Raw genomic sequence first — 14,355 nt, 5'->3', positions numbered from 1 at the left:
TACATAACCTAGACTATAACATGGAAACCCCACTGACTACGTATATGAACTCTATAAGTATATAAAAGTTGAACCATAACGATTTTCTATTGGCAGTAGATTGCGCATTCCAATATAGATACAGACCGTGGGACTCTTTGCATCAAACATAATTTAAGTCTATACTATTTCCATAGTTCATATTTACATTTCAATAAAAATATAAATTTACACTTTTAAGTCGCACTCTATGGAGAACTCCCCAACATAAAAATCTATATCATAATTGACTCCCAAATCTAATATCTTTGTACTGGTTTGGGAGTCATGGGTTCCATTTAACAAGCCATATCTCAGCTTTACCGGTAGCACAAAACATTCTGTACATTGATTATATAAAATCTGTTAATTATTAACATCACAAACCAGTAATACACTATGATTAACATTAACTTAATAATATCACAGATTCAACCTAATAACTTACATAATTATTCACAAAAACAACAAAAATAAAAATTACATGTTAGACTATATCATATATAGTTAACTTAAATTAATTAAAAAAGATAACCCTCAGCGTCGAGACGGTTTTCAGACTGATAACGCAACGGTTTAGTCACATAATGTGTTAAACGGTTTAGTATGTTTTTTACATCACGATGAAAAGAATCGTGTAATAGTCATTTCGAAAGTTGTATTGTAGGGTTCAGTAGAAATATCCATGGTAGTAATGCCACGCTTATTTTTGAGGTGAAAACACCAAATCGGTTTTCGACTTATCAACACCACGCTTACTTTTGGGCGGAAGCGTCGAGTCGGTTTATAGAACTGACAATGCTTCTATTACTTTTGAGGCAAAAGCGCCAAATCGGCTTTGACTTAACAACGCCGCACTCACAATCAAAAAAATCTCTTTTACTGTAGCGGCAATATGTCTATGGCAAACGTCAATACGGGTTTTCTAAAATTCCAGGCATTCAAACACACAATACACATTCATACACACAATTTTACAATCACGCCTCTTTCATTCACCGCCAATGTAACCCTCTTAGTACAGCAGAGTCAGTATTCTAATTGGGCGGTCTCCCAGTCGAATGCCAAAAACTCACCCGCATTACAGAATGCTTGTGACACCAAGAAGCGTTTAAGGCGAGTCAAGAAGCGCCTTGGGCGTTGGGGCATCTTTAATTGAATTGGGCAGTCCGTTGAGGAAATGCACACCTGCATGCGAGGGTAGGCTTTCATAAACCACCGTTCTGTGCCTCCCAGTCCGGTAGTTTGCTCTGCCACGCGTCTCATACATGTGTATGTCTTGGCCTCTGGTCAAGGCAAATGTACTCATACAAAACAAAGTTGTTTCCAAAATGTAGAGACACGGCAGAGTCAACAGCTTCAATTTCTTGAAAGCTTCCCTGCACGACTCTCTAAATTTAATTTTGGCGATTACTCAAATTGCTTTTTTTGGAGTCTGAAAGCTCTTTGAAACTGAGTGTTTGCGCAAAGGACTCCTCCGTAGGCCAGTTGGGGGTAAATCAAGCCGTAATACGCCGTAATCAGTACCTGACTCGGACAGTATTTGGCTAATGATCTCAAAACAAAAATGCCTGAGCAGACTTTTGCACAAACATGGTCAATGTGCTCATTCCAAGTCAGCCCTGGGTCAAGGTGCATTCCTAGGAATGTATGAAGAGCTGACTTCTTCCAGTGTGGAGTCATCTAACAAAATGGTAGGCCCACACTGGTTGCCCGCAGTGCGCAAGGTAAAATTCAAAACGTTGGTTTTTGATGATTTGGCTGTGGAAGTACTGGACACAGTTGTTGATGTCAACAAAAGCCTGTTGTTCCAATACTTAGCTTGACATTGCGTTGAAAAAGAGAGTCGTATCATTGGCAAACTGCACCAATGTTCCATGCAGAAGCGATGATTTTATATCGTTCACGTAAAGCAGGAAAAGCACTGGATTGAGGATAGACCCTTGAGGGACTCCATATCTCAGGTCTATTGGTTTGGATAATTTATTTGATATTTGGACAACTTGGGATCTCTGGCTTAGGAACGAGCTAAGCCATTTAAGAGGCACGAGCTAAGCCATTTAAGAGGCACGCCTCGAACGCCGTGGGACTCAAGTTTGTCAAGCAATGTACCGTGATCTACGCAGTCGATTGCTTTGGACAGGTCTAAGAACATACTCATTGTGTGATTTAGATATTCAATCCCCTCTACAATCATATCGACAAGACTCACAACTGCGTCTGTTGTCGATTAGCCCTTTCTGAAACCAAACTGTTCAGTTGAGAGCTGATTTTTTTTGTCCAAAAAGTGAAGCATTCTTATGAGAAAAAGCTTTTAAACAATTTTGAAGCACTGGAAAAATCAGACAGGCCGATAGTTAGTAATTGAAGCTGGGTCGTCTTTCTTAAAAATAGCAATAACTTTAACAATTTTCAGGAGAGAGGGAAACACTCCTTTTTGGAATGAATAATTTACTAATTGGGTTAAATGTCTCAATAAATGCTTGCAGCATTTTTTTGTGAGCCATGAAGACATTATATTGAGGTCGTTTGTTTTTTTGGCTGGGAGCTGCTGAATAATTCCGTGTAACTCATCCTCAACGACAGCCAATACCATTGACGATGTGGGACTCTGTCTTCGCAAGGGGCGTACTTGAGGTTCAGATGGCCGAGGACCCTGCCCATCAGCAACGGATGCAAAAAAGTCATTAAACTGATGGGCAATCTCCGTTTCATCTTCCACAAGCCTAGACCCAATTTTAATTTTGATTGGTTTGTGAGTTTTCGTTTTATTATTAATGATGCCCCAAGTTGTTTTTGAAACGTTTTGGAAGAGAGAATAGATTTTGAGACATCATATGCTTTTGCAGCTTGGATTACTTTCCTGTATGTTTTTTTATAATTCTTAAAAAAAGTTTTAAATTGTTCATGTGCAGTGTTTTTGAAAATTTCGGAAACTAATTTTAGTTTTCACTAGAAACTAAAATACCCGCTGTGATCCAGTTGTTTTTGGTATTTGTTCCGCAAACATTGATGATTTTTGTAGGGCAGCAAATGTCAATGTGGAAATTTAGTCTCGTTAACAATCTAAACTGCTGCTCTACAGATTGAAATGAATTCAGAAGATCCCATCTTTCTTTAGAAAGAGAAGTGTTGAGGTGAGCGATGTTTTCTGGCCATATGTCTCTTACTGTTTGCTTGATTTTGGGCTCCCTTTTGAGTTGTACCCCACTAATGACGGCTTCGTGCCCATAGTGGTCTGAGACAGCTGTATTCACTACAGACACTGCGACACTTGAGTGGTTGGTGATGATATTGTCGATAGCAGATTGTGTTGTAGCCGTCACTCTCGTCGGAGTTTTGACTAGTAAACCCAGGTCAAATGACCTAAATAAATCGACCAATCTAATTGTGGAATGGTGAATGTTGTCCAACGCGCCAATGTTGAAATTCCCCATCACGACAAATTTCTGACGTTGGTTAGTCAGGCATGTCAATAATTTTTCGAATTTAGAAAAAAGTGTCTACATTTCCAATAGGAGACCTATATATTCCGATCACAACTAATTTTGATTGATGCGTTTAAAGTTTGATCTCGACTGCTTCAAAATCTTTTTCGATTGACTTTTTGAAGCCGTATTGACTCACTTTTAAGGTGAAAGCGTGGAATCGGTTTCCAAACTGACAACGCCACGATTACTTTCCAATTAATTAATAACACAACGATGACTTTCAAATTGTCGTTACCGAGCACTTTTCAACTGTTAATGTCAAATCCTTTTTTGTACTGATAATTGCATTATGTAATGTGGACAATTAATAAATACATTGATTTTTCTGCTTGGATCGGTTTTGGGATTCCTTACTACTTAATAGAAACGTTTAACATAAAATGAAGTTAAAAAAATGGAAAACATAAAAGAACTTTCTACGGCTGTATACAAACAAGGGCATTGTAAATGTTGGCTCCCAATACATTTTTTTAAAGATAATTTTCTCTATGTATCTCGCAATAGCCTCTCAATTGAAAGAATATATACTGTACCACACAATGTTTAAAAATGATGTTATAGGTAACAATTAATTTTAAAAATCAATACATCGATATTTTTAGCATTTTACCTATCTTATACGTACCTTGTTTTTATAAACTTAAAGCATAATAATTCATCTGACACATAGGCTCAACTACTTTCCACGCCACCCTTGACTCCCAACGAGTTTCTTTGTTCATCCAATAGAGAAATCTAATCCAGAAGCACTTCAGAATCACTGCAGTCCTCAGAAACCGAATCACTCCAGTTGTCCTCGACTCGAGTATACCGAATGTCCACGACTTTGGCACTCCAGTCGTCTATGACCTGCCGGCCTCAGTCGTCTATGACCTCCCACAACATGAGCGCTGCGTCAGTGCCGCCCACGGTGACGACGTTGCGGTCATTAAAGAGGAACCTGGCTGCGGCCACCACCAGACTGTATACCTTCTCTTCATTGTACTCGGCTTTGGGACTCAGGCAGGGGTACCTGTGACAGATAGACATTTCCAGTTGTTTCAAGCCTTTCTGCAAGATTTCGATGCAGGGAAAGATAAATACCCTATTGCAAACATGGCTGGATTTACATATGGGCTGAATGAGCTATAGCCCAGGGCGGCAAGTTTTGGTAAAAAAGTAAAAAGATAAATTATTCAAAAAGTTAAAATATGTGAAAAAATTAATTGTAATAAATTTGTAAACATAACAATTTGTAAATTGGAATTGTTTAAACAACCATTCACTTAATATATTCCATTTATTTCGTAGTCCTAACTTTAATGAAATATGGTATGTTCCGGGACGCGACAATATTCGCCCGCAAGTAGTCAGCCGATAGCTCTGGGCCCTCAGATGTTTCAGAAATTTCAGATGACATAATTCTAAGTATTATTAAAATCAGAGTCAAGTTATTGTATTATAATTCCTAAATATATCTTCTTTAATTCGATTGTCCTTAATCCAACAGAAATTTTTCAACTCTCTTTTCACGACTTTTTAGTTTTGCCAGTTGATAAATGTTGTATTTCTTAAATCTTGTATTTTATGGTAAAAACGATAACTGCATTTATAAGAAGCGTAACTTCAATGTTGGCAATTCAACCTATTTTATTTTGGTTTTATTACAAGCTTAGCTAGCGTGGCCGCCTCGCTGCCACCGACGTCGCGTCGACCCACCGCGGTACCAAGGTAAGCCTACATGGTTGTGGTGGGGTGGGGGAGCGACAAATTGTGGATAGCCCAGGGGCGGCAAATCTTCAAATCTGATTGCAAAAACAGATGATAGAATAGCCTCATATTTTGCTGTATTCTCTGCAATCCAAGGATCAATTTTACCTTGAGCTAAACCCTTATTGGAAATCTTTTAAGCATTGTGATTATATTCGTTTAAGTATACGACTTTTAAGATTAGGTTGGAAACTTGGGCTCTTTGTGGCTTCTAGCATTTTATCTATAATTTACAAATAGTGATTTCCATGTGAGTCTTTAGCGTATCGATAGGATTTGTGTGGAGCTAGTGTAGGAAGTTTAACGTTGTAACAGTCCTTATTGTTATACAAATTCTCATTTAAAGTTTTCTGTGGATTTCGCAGTTAAGTTTCAATACCTTTACTTAGCGAGTACCCAAACTTGTAAAAGTAAGATGATTTTTATAAATAAAAAATTCCAAGTAGAACTGTTTTGTAGTTTCTGAGATTCGTGTATGATCAGTTAGTGATGTACGGTTTTATTAACAATAGATCATGTTTGTTGGACCAGGTTTATTGCTCGATGTTATACTAGAATATTTAAAGTTATTGAAGTGTGCCACCAATCAACCTAGTGTGAAAAAATATTGAAAAGAATCTTTGTAGACTATAGATCTATAAGATCGCCAGCTGGAAATGTAAAGAAATCTTTGAGAAGCAAGATTTTAATTCTGAGAGTGATTGATTACCTGAAAAGTCTCAGGTAGCCCTCAGCATCACCGGTTACTAGAAGATCGTGAGCAGCTGACCTGTTAACTGTAGTCACCATGGAAGTCATCGGGTAGTAGCGGTTGTTCCAAATACCTTTGAAAAAGAGCGTATCACAGTTTTGTTTTAATTACAAACTTTATGATTTTTGTCTGTGAACAAAAACTAGAAATATTCTGGCAATTTTGCAGACCGGATTTGCTGTGACTACATTGTTGTTGCATTTGTAATTGTAAAATTTGTAACTCACGTAAAGGGTGCTCGACAATATTTACATTGTAGGGCTATGAGTATCCCAGCAAAAGTTCATTCATACATTTGCGAATAAACCACAAAAGTGTAAAGTTACTTATCATCAGTTTTAGTTGGCTTAAGTATGACCCTAAAATTTGTATTTTAAATCACATTTCCTTAATGGATGATCCAGAAAGGTCGTGGTCGAGAGGATATTCGAAATAGTTTAAGGAATGCATAGGTATTCAACAAAGTACAGTTGAAGTTAATTATTTATTATTAAATATGTCATAATCACTGTATTGAAATCTACCAATATCTTAACACTTTTTATTCCATGAGGCCTTTTTAATAGCAAGATTTAAAAAAGAAATCAATATAAGCGTCTCTTCAATATTCAATAGTTTTTGTTCGTAGGGTCTTGTATGTTTGCATCATTTAACCTCAACTAGTATAGCCCTAAAAGTCTATAATAGTGTGACAGGCGAGGTCAGTCCGTTTAAAGGTTACTTAGAATTAAGGAAATGGTAAATATTGATAGCGTAAGGTAATCTTTTAGCCAACTTACCGGCTACTAAAAACCCAACAGTAGCATTGTGAGTGTGCCATTTGACGTCCTTCATAGCAACCGCACTCTTTTCCACGGAAAGGCTCTTGATATCCCCTGTAAACAAACTAACTTCATTCATCACTTCTAAATCTAAACTAAATAATACATTAGCACACTATGCACAACCATGTTATTTAAAATAATCAATACAGTTGTTTTTGCAAGTTCCATTTCGTTTACCATTTATTTGTTACACAGTGTTTCAATTTCGTCAGGTTCTTTGCCTTGCTGGAATTAATATTATTTTCTATACAACAAAAAACCTTGTTGTTTTTGTATGAACAAGTATGAACCACGTGTCGCGCAATAGACTTCACTCAGCCTGCATGCAAAATTTGAAGTGTAGCTGCATGAGTTTACTGTGTCACAAAATTAATTGTACTCCGTTTGTTTGCAAATTTATCTATTCGGTAATTTTCGAGTTATCATCATGGTTTTTCATAAGATCAAGATAAACATTTTCACTAACAATCAACCAAATGATCGAGATCGAATTGCCTTTACATAAATGAAGCTTCCTGCAAAGTTCTATAGTCAAGTCGATATATAAGATTTGGTTAGTTCGTGTTCAAGAAACCGTATGGACAGATAGATAGACATAGAGACAGAAGTTCTATAGTCAAGTCTCCCGTAGAAGATTTGGTTAGTTCGCGTTCAAGATACCGTATGAACAGAGAGATAGACATAGAGACAGAAGTTCTATAGTCAAGTCTCCCGTAGAAGATTTGGTTAGTTCGCGTTCAAGATACCGTATGGACAGATAGATAGACATAGAGACAAAAGTTCTATAGTCAAGTCTCCCGTAGAAGATTTGGTTAGTTCGCGTTCAAGATACCGTATGAACAGAGAGATAGACATAGAGACAGAAGTTCTATAGTCAAGTCTATATAAAAGATTTGGTTAGAAGGCACGGTTCGTTCGTGTTCAAGATACCGTAAGGACAGATATATAGACATAGAGACAGAAGTTCTATAGTCAAGTCTATATAGAAAATTTGGTTCGTTCGTGTTCAAGATACCGTATGGACAGATATATAGACATAGAGACAGAAGTTCTATAGTCAAGTCTATATAGAAGATTTGGTTCGTTCGTGTTCAAGATACCGTATGGACAGATATATAGACATAGAGACAGAAGTTCTATAGTCAAGTCTATATAGAAAAATTTGGTTCGTTCGTGTTCAAGATACCGTATGGACAGATATATAGACATAGAGACAGAAGTTCTATAGTCAAGTCTATATAGAAGATTTGGTTCGTTCGTGTTCAAGATACCGTATGGACAGATATATAGACATAGAGACAGAAGTTCTATAGTCAAGTCTATATAGAAGATTTGGTTCGTTCGTGTTCAAGATACCGTAAGGACAGATATATAGACATAGAGACAGAAGTTCTATAGTCAAGTCTATATAGAAGATTTGGTTCGTTCGTGTTCAAGATACCGTATGGACAGATATATAGACATAGAGACAGAAGTTCTATAGTCAAGTCTATATAGAAGATTTGGTTCGTTCGTGTTCAAGATACCGTAAGGACAGATATATAGACATAGAGACAGAAGTTCTATAGTCAAGTCTATATAGAAGATTTGGTTCGTTCGTGTTCAAGATACCGTATGGACAGATATATAGACATAGAGACAGAAGTTCTATAGTCAAGTCTATATAGAAGATTTGGTTCGTTCGTGTTCAAGATACCGTATGGACAGATATATAGACATAGAGACAGAAGTTCTATAGTCAAGTCTATATAGAAGATTTGGTTAGTTCGTGTTCAAGATACCGTATGGACAGATAGATAGACATAGAGACAGAAATAACGAATATGCTATGCAACACCTTAAGAAGACGAAAAATCTTGTTATAATGAAAAAAATGTCTGAACGTAAAGTATGATAAGATAAGAAGGAGTACTATTTAATAACATAACGACAGTTCTCAAATAATGAATGTTTAATTTCAGTTAACGAGAAGCTACTTTACGGATATTTCATAGTTTCATAACTTTTAATTTATGTTTCCATGTTGTTTATATACATTTTAATTGCCTCTAATGATATTTATTGCACAAAACGTATTTTAGAGAACTAATTACATGATACACCATGTACGGTTGTTAATCATAGTATAAATGCCATCAGTACTTATATTACAGTGATTGTATGAAATACTCACTTCCTGTCGCACTGAAACAACGTTATATCGGCAATGTCTACAACACGGAAATCGTCTAAGCTTCTCAAATACGATAATAACAATAATATAAAACAGTAAAAGCAGTCGCATTGTTTATATTAAATTAATACTTTCTATTAAAACATGTACCGTCCATTTGGCAAAAAAGAATATTTGCATTCTATAAACTACTCTAATAATATTTCAAGATACGTTTTCACTTCTACATTGTTTAATTTGTAAAACCCAAGAAATTATTTTTACCAAATAAGTTTTGGTTTAAACAAAATAAAGTTTGATTGGGAGCGATTGTGGATATTTCATTAAACTTTTTACTCATTATTTTTTAATTTATTTCAATATTTAATTTAATTAGTCTATTAAAAATATAAATATAAAATCTTTAATTAGTAAAAAAATGTATCAAACCTTCCAGGAATCTTTGATAGAGTTGAAAGAGCTAAGTAGTATGTCTTATCCTTTACTTCTAGACGTGTTTGACAGTGAATAGAATAGACAGTGAATAGGTCTTGTCTAGTGAATAGATAAATGTTTACAATATTATGGCAGTTTTTATTTTCTTTTATCCGTATTCAAAGAGTTGCTTATTTGTACAGTGTGTTTCAGTGCATAAGAACGTTGACTGAACTGGAATTACTACCAATCCTAACAGAACTTTTACTATTACGTATTTATTGCTCATTTAGCCTCTCACAGAACTACCTAAAATAATTAATACAAAAGAAGAAGTCTTAAGCGATGCATTCCTTGTGATATTGAGACATTGACTATAAGCAATAGGGAATATGAAACTCACAGAAGGCCAGATCGTAATCTGCAGTGACAGTCTGTAGGTAGTTTCCATCGGTACTCCAGTCCAGCTGAGTTAGAGGGTGCGATCCTCTGATCTTGTTGCTCTTCTTGTACGTGTAACCGTCTCTGCTGACTCGGAACAAGTAGACACTGCCGTTCTGTGACCCTATGGCCACCATGTCTCCAGCTGTATAGGAGAAACACTGTTTGAACCACTTTTATTGAGTATAAGTTGTTTCTATTACAATATATATGTTCATGCCAGATGAAAGAAAAAATGAACACATTATCAACTCCAACAAAAAAGCGACCTTGGCAAGAGTCATGAAAGATTGACACGCGTAAAAGTTTCCACTTGAAGTACAAGTTAAGAAAACTTAGACAGCAGCTTTTCTATAACATCGTCCTGGGATCAGGAAATATTACGTAACATCGGTTTACCTGGGTTATATCCGAGGCAGCTGAGAGGAGATCCACACACTCTCACTGTGGTCACGATAGAACCTGTCTCTGCATTCAGCACTACAAGATGTCCTTCCGTGGATCCTGCCGCCAAGGCGACGCCAAACGGGTGGAAGCACAACGACACGCACTCATATGCCACCTAAAATGGTATTAATGCATTGAATAAAAAGAATATTTTTCAGGTATTGAAAATGCATTTATTTATTCTCAACCGTGTAGTACCTGAGTAGTCCAGATGGTTTTGTGTTTTCTCCAGAGGGCGATATTCTTATCGTGGCCAGCTGTCGCAAAGAGTTCATCGTCGGGGTGGACTGCCAGCCCCCACAGTTGTCTCCCGTGGCCGAACACCACCTGGCCCATATACATTAATTAATATTTATAATAGTATCCAACAATCCTGGATAGACCACTTTTAACTTTTAGAAAGCCTAACGATTTCTTCAAAATATCAATTCTTCTTCATCAAAGAATAGGCTATGTAAAATCAATTAAAATTTTAACGTTTGAAACACATTTAAGCACTTTTTGCAAACAGAAGATATATACAACTGAAGTTCCTCTATTATTTATTAATAATTTCCTCTATGAAGGAAACATAAGTTTTCCTGACATTTGCCATCGTTCAGTGAAACAAAAAATTAGTAACACTGCGTTTCGAGATCTGCAATCCGATTCCTTCAGGTAAATAACTAACCTAGCACATAATTACAATCTAGGTTAAAATAAACAAATCATACGAGAGCGTTGTGACACGCCTAAGTCAGGAAACACAACCACCATGTTGTGTGTCAACTTGACTAACTCTAAAACATGCACTTAATAAAAAACTAAACACAACACAAATTATTAAAACTGAAACAGAATATAGGTCACACAAAACGTCTAAATTAGTCGAATAACCACCTACGACTGACCAGAGGCTAAAGAGAGAGAATCTTTATTATACAATTAACAAGATTGAACATGACGTCAAAGCAAAGTCACAATCGGCAATTTGCCCAGTCCATAAATTCTTCAATCCTGTAGAAAAGCCGGAGCAGCAGCCACTCGCACAGTTTCCTCTTAAATAACTCAGGGCTGGTCCTCTTGACTTCTTCTCTTGAAGTTGAAGAGTTTGGCTCCGGCATAGGTAGGCTTCCGCTGGAATCTGGTGGTATGGTGAACGGGAAGATTGAAGTCCTGAGCGTTCCTCGTATTGTAGGAGTGGGTGTCCATATTCCGCAGCAGCTTCACGGAGACAGCCAGGGAAATAACCTCCAGCAGGTAGATGTTCACTAATGTCAAGATTTTCAGATCCCAGAAGGGTTCTCTGCAGCTCTCTCTCCATCCAATACCGGCAATCATTCTAACTGTTTTCTTCTGAATTGTGATGACACGCATTAGGTTGGTATATGCGGCAGCTCCCCAAAGCACAATTCCATAGCGCAGGTGGCTCTCAAAAATGGAACTGTAAATGGTTCTGACAGCATCAGAGGTACTAATGTGCATCACTGTCCTGATAGCATATATGGCACTGCTTAGTTTCTTGGACAGGGCATCCAGATGTTCCACTCAGGACAATGTGGTGTCAATAACCACCCCCAAATGTTTAGAGGCCTCAACGCACTCAATATTGGGAAATTCTGATACCTCCTTTCTCCTTGCTCTAAAATTGAGTTGTTTGGTCTTAGATTCGTTGAAGACCAGATCATTCATGCAACAGTACTCCACAGCCAAGTTTAGAGCAATGTAGGATTGGACCTCCAGATCTTCTGTGTCTCTACTGGCTGTTATAAGGACCGTGTCGTCCGTATACATTATCGTGTTGCTGGAAGGCCCCGTGTGAAAAGAACAAACAGCACCTGGCCCAAAACCGACCCCTGACGGATACCTCTATTCATTGGCTGTTTGTCAGATCTAGTGGTAACAGATTTCCCATTGCCGGTCTGCGTGATGTCGACCATTTGATCTCGCCCACTCAGGTAACTGTCAAACCAAGAGAGATATACTCTTAAAACCAAGAGCACTAAGTTTTTTTAGTATTAGGCCGAGACTGAGGCTATCAATGGTTTTCCTCAGATCCAGGAATATGCCCATGACTGTTTTGTCTCCTTCAAGTCTGTCTAGCAGATACTAAAAGAGAGAGACGATCGCTGTGGAGGTAGATTTTCCCCCAGTAAAACCATGTTGTTCCTCGATGGTAATGCCATTTATATCCAGGTGGTCGTTTATTCTATACAAGACCACCTTCTCCATTAACTTTGAAAATGTAGAAACAAATGAAATGGGTCTATAAGTTCCCCAGTTCATATGTGTTTCCTGACTTATGAAGGGGAATAACTTTGGCTGTCTTCATTTTTTGTGGGACTAGGCCTTGACTGAAGCTTAAATTGATGATGTGAAGCAAAGGTCTTGTCAGCTCGTTATGGCAGTATTTAATCACCAAAGAAGATATCCCATCCATGCCAGAAGACGTCTTGCTTTTCATGCTGACAATGTCTTTGCGTACTTCCGTTTCCGAAGTTGGAGCAAAAGCAGACAATGGAAGGTGGACCTGCCAGTCGCAAGACTGGACGTGGTTGGGTTTTGCAGCCTGTATTTTCTCCAGCGTGAGTTCTGCTACTGAGGTAAAGTAGGAATTAAACTCATTAGATATTTTTACTGTGACACTGGATTTTTTCGCTGCCAATGTTCAACTATATAATCTTCGAGGGTTCTCTCTTTTGTTGTCTTTCGATATTGATTTCATTCCAGACAGCTCTGCACTTCTTGTTAGACTCTGAAATGTAAGTGGCACTTGCAATTTTCCTAAGCGCTCTCAGTTTTAAGTCATAAGACTTCTTCAGGTCATTAGCCTTCTGCTTATCTTCCAAACTCTCACTGATGATATACCTATCATTGGCTTCGATAAATTGTGCTCGTAGGTAATTGGCTTCTTCATTGTAGATTTGCTTGATAGGGTTATGGGATTTTGATCGGGATTTCTTGAGAGGGCAAGCGGAGTTTAATGCAAGTGTCACGATCATGATGAATTTATTGTAGGCTTCCTCAACATTTTCACACTCCAAGATCTCCTCCCAGGTCTGTTCAGCGAGGATTGTCCTTAGATTTCTCAGGCTGTTGTTATTAACGTGTCTTCGGGCTGTTGTTATGGACACATTTTTTTCTTAATTGTGACGATAAGTTAAATAACTGACCTGTATGATCCGAAATGCCTGTGTGGGCAACTTGAAATTCTACTCCATTCTTGCACTCAGAAGTAACGCAGAACATATCAATAGACTAAGAATTGTCACTTGTGATACGAGTGGGTGGAAGGTCTAACCTTTAAATATTGTAGTTCGCTAAAAATTTACTGAGTTGTAAACTCTCATTGGATGGTACGAGAGAATCTACGTTAAAATCTCCGACAATGACAATAGTATGCCGATTATTGGATGAAGTCCACGGATCCAGTATAGCTGAAAGTGTCTGTAAAGCCATTGCAAAATATTCTTTATCTCGTTTTTGGGGGGAGGTAGACTCCTAAAATGTACAAGTTTGACTTGTTGTTTATGTTGACAGAAACGGCAGACACTTCACAAATTAAAGGAATACTTCGATTCTCAATATTTAGTGACACTACTTCATTGCTTAGGCTGTTCTGCTTGTAGATTTCACCCCCTCCTTTAGTTGTATTATTTCTACTAAATGCAGAAACCAAGCTGAAGTTAGTGAGCTATTGTGCACTCATTCTGACCATGTTCAGTGACTATTAAAAAGACTAGATGTAGTAGGTGGTTCAGTATGTCGATTTTATTGTTAACGCAGTCAGTATTTTGATAGAAGATAGTTAGACTCTTCGATGTATTCTGTTTGAATTCATGAAATGTCTTTTGTGCCCCGATAACTTCTTCATTTTGTTTTTCATCTTGTGTCCCTCTTCTAAAAAACTGTGGGAAGTTTCATCAATGTTCATGAGATGTTCATGCTGTCTGTTGCTGCTCGAAGTTTCAGTTATTTCAAAAGATTGTAACGATACAGGACCTTCTGTTTCCGTTTTGAGCATTGTGTTAATTCTTAATTCTGTCTTTCTTGGTTTTGTGTAGTGAT

General features: G+C 37.4%; 1 protein-coding gene across 1 annotated transcript in view; it reads right to left on the bottom strand.

Annotated features, from left to right (window-relative positions):
* Positions 1 to 3,310: 3,310 nt before the first annotated feature.
* LOC124366910 (echinoderm microtubule-associated protein-like CG42247) overlaps positions 3,311 to 14,355 on the bottom strand; it is a 93,638-nt gene continuing 82,593 nt past the window's right edge. The window contains exons 15-20 of the mRNA XM_046823510.1: positions 10,507 to 10,635; positions 10,261 to 10,423; positions 9,824 to 10,006; positions 6,789 to 6,884; positions 5,968 to 6,082; positions 3,311 to 4,521 (exon numbers count right to left, since the gene is read on the bottom strand). Of these exons, the coding sequence (XP_046679466.1) occupies positions 4,368 to 4,521; positions 5,968 to 6,082; positions 6,789 to 6,884; positions 9,824 to 10,006; positions 10,261 to 10,423; positions 10,507 to 10,635 (840 nt within the window). The 3' untranslated portion in view covers positions 3,311 to 4,367. The remainder of the gene's footprint in view (positions 4,522 to 5,967; positions 6,083 to 6,788; positions 6,885 to 9,823; positions 10,007 to 10,260; positions 10,424 to 10,506; positions 10,636 to 14,355) is intronic.

This window comes from Homalodisca vitripennis, chromosome 7, assembly GCF_021130785.1.
Source record: "Homalodisca vitripennis isolate AUS2020 chromosome 7, UT_GWSS_2.1, whole genome shotgun sequence".
Lineage (NCBI taxonomy): Eukaryota > Metazoa > Arthropoda > Insecta > Hemiptera > Cicadellidae > Homalodisca > Homalodisca vitripennis.
The sequence above is the reverse complement of the archived record's forward strand: the minus strand, read 5'-3'. Positions and strand labels throughout refer to the sequence as shown.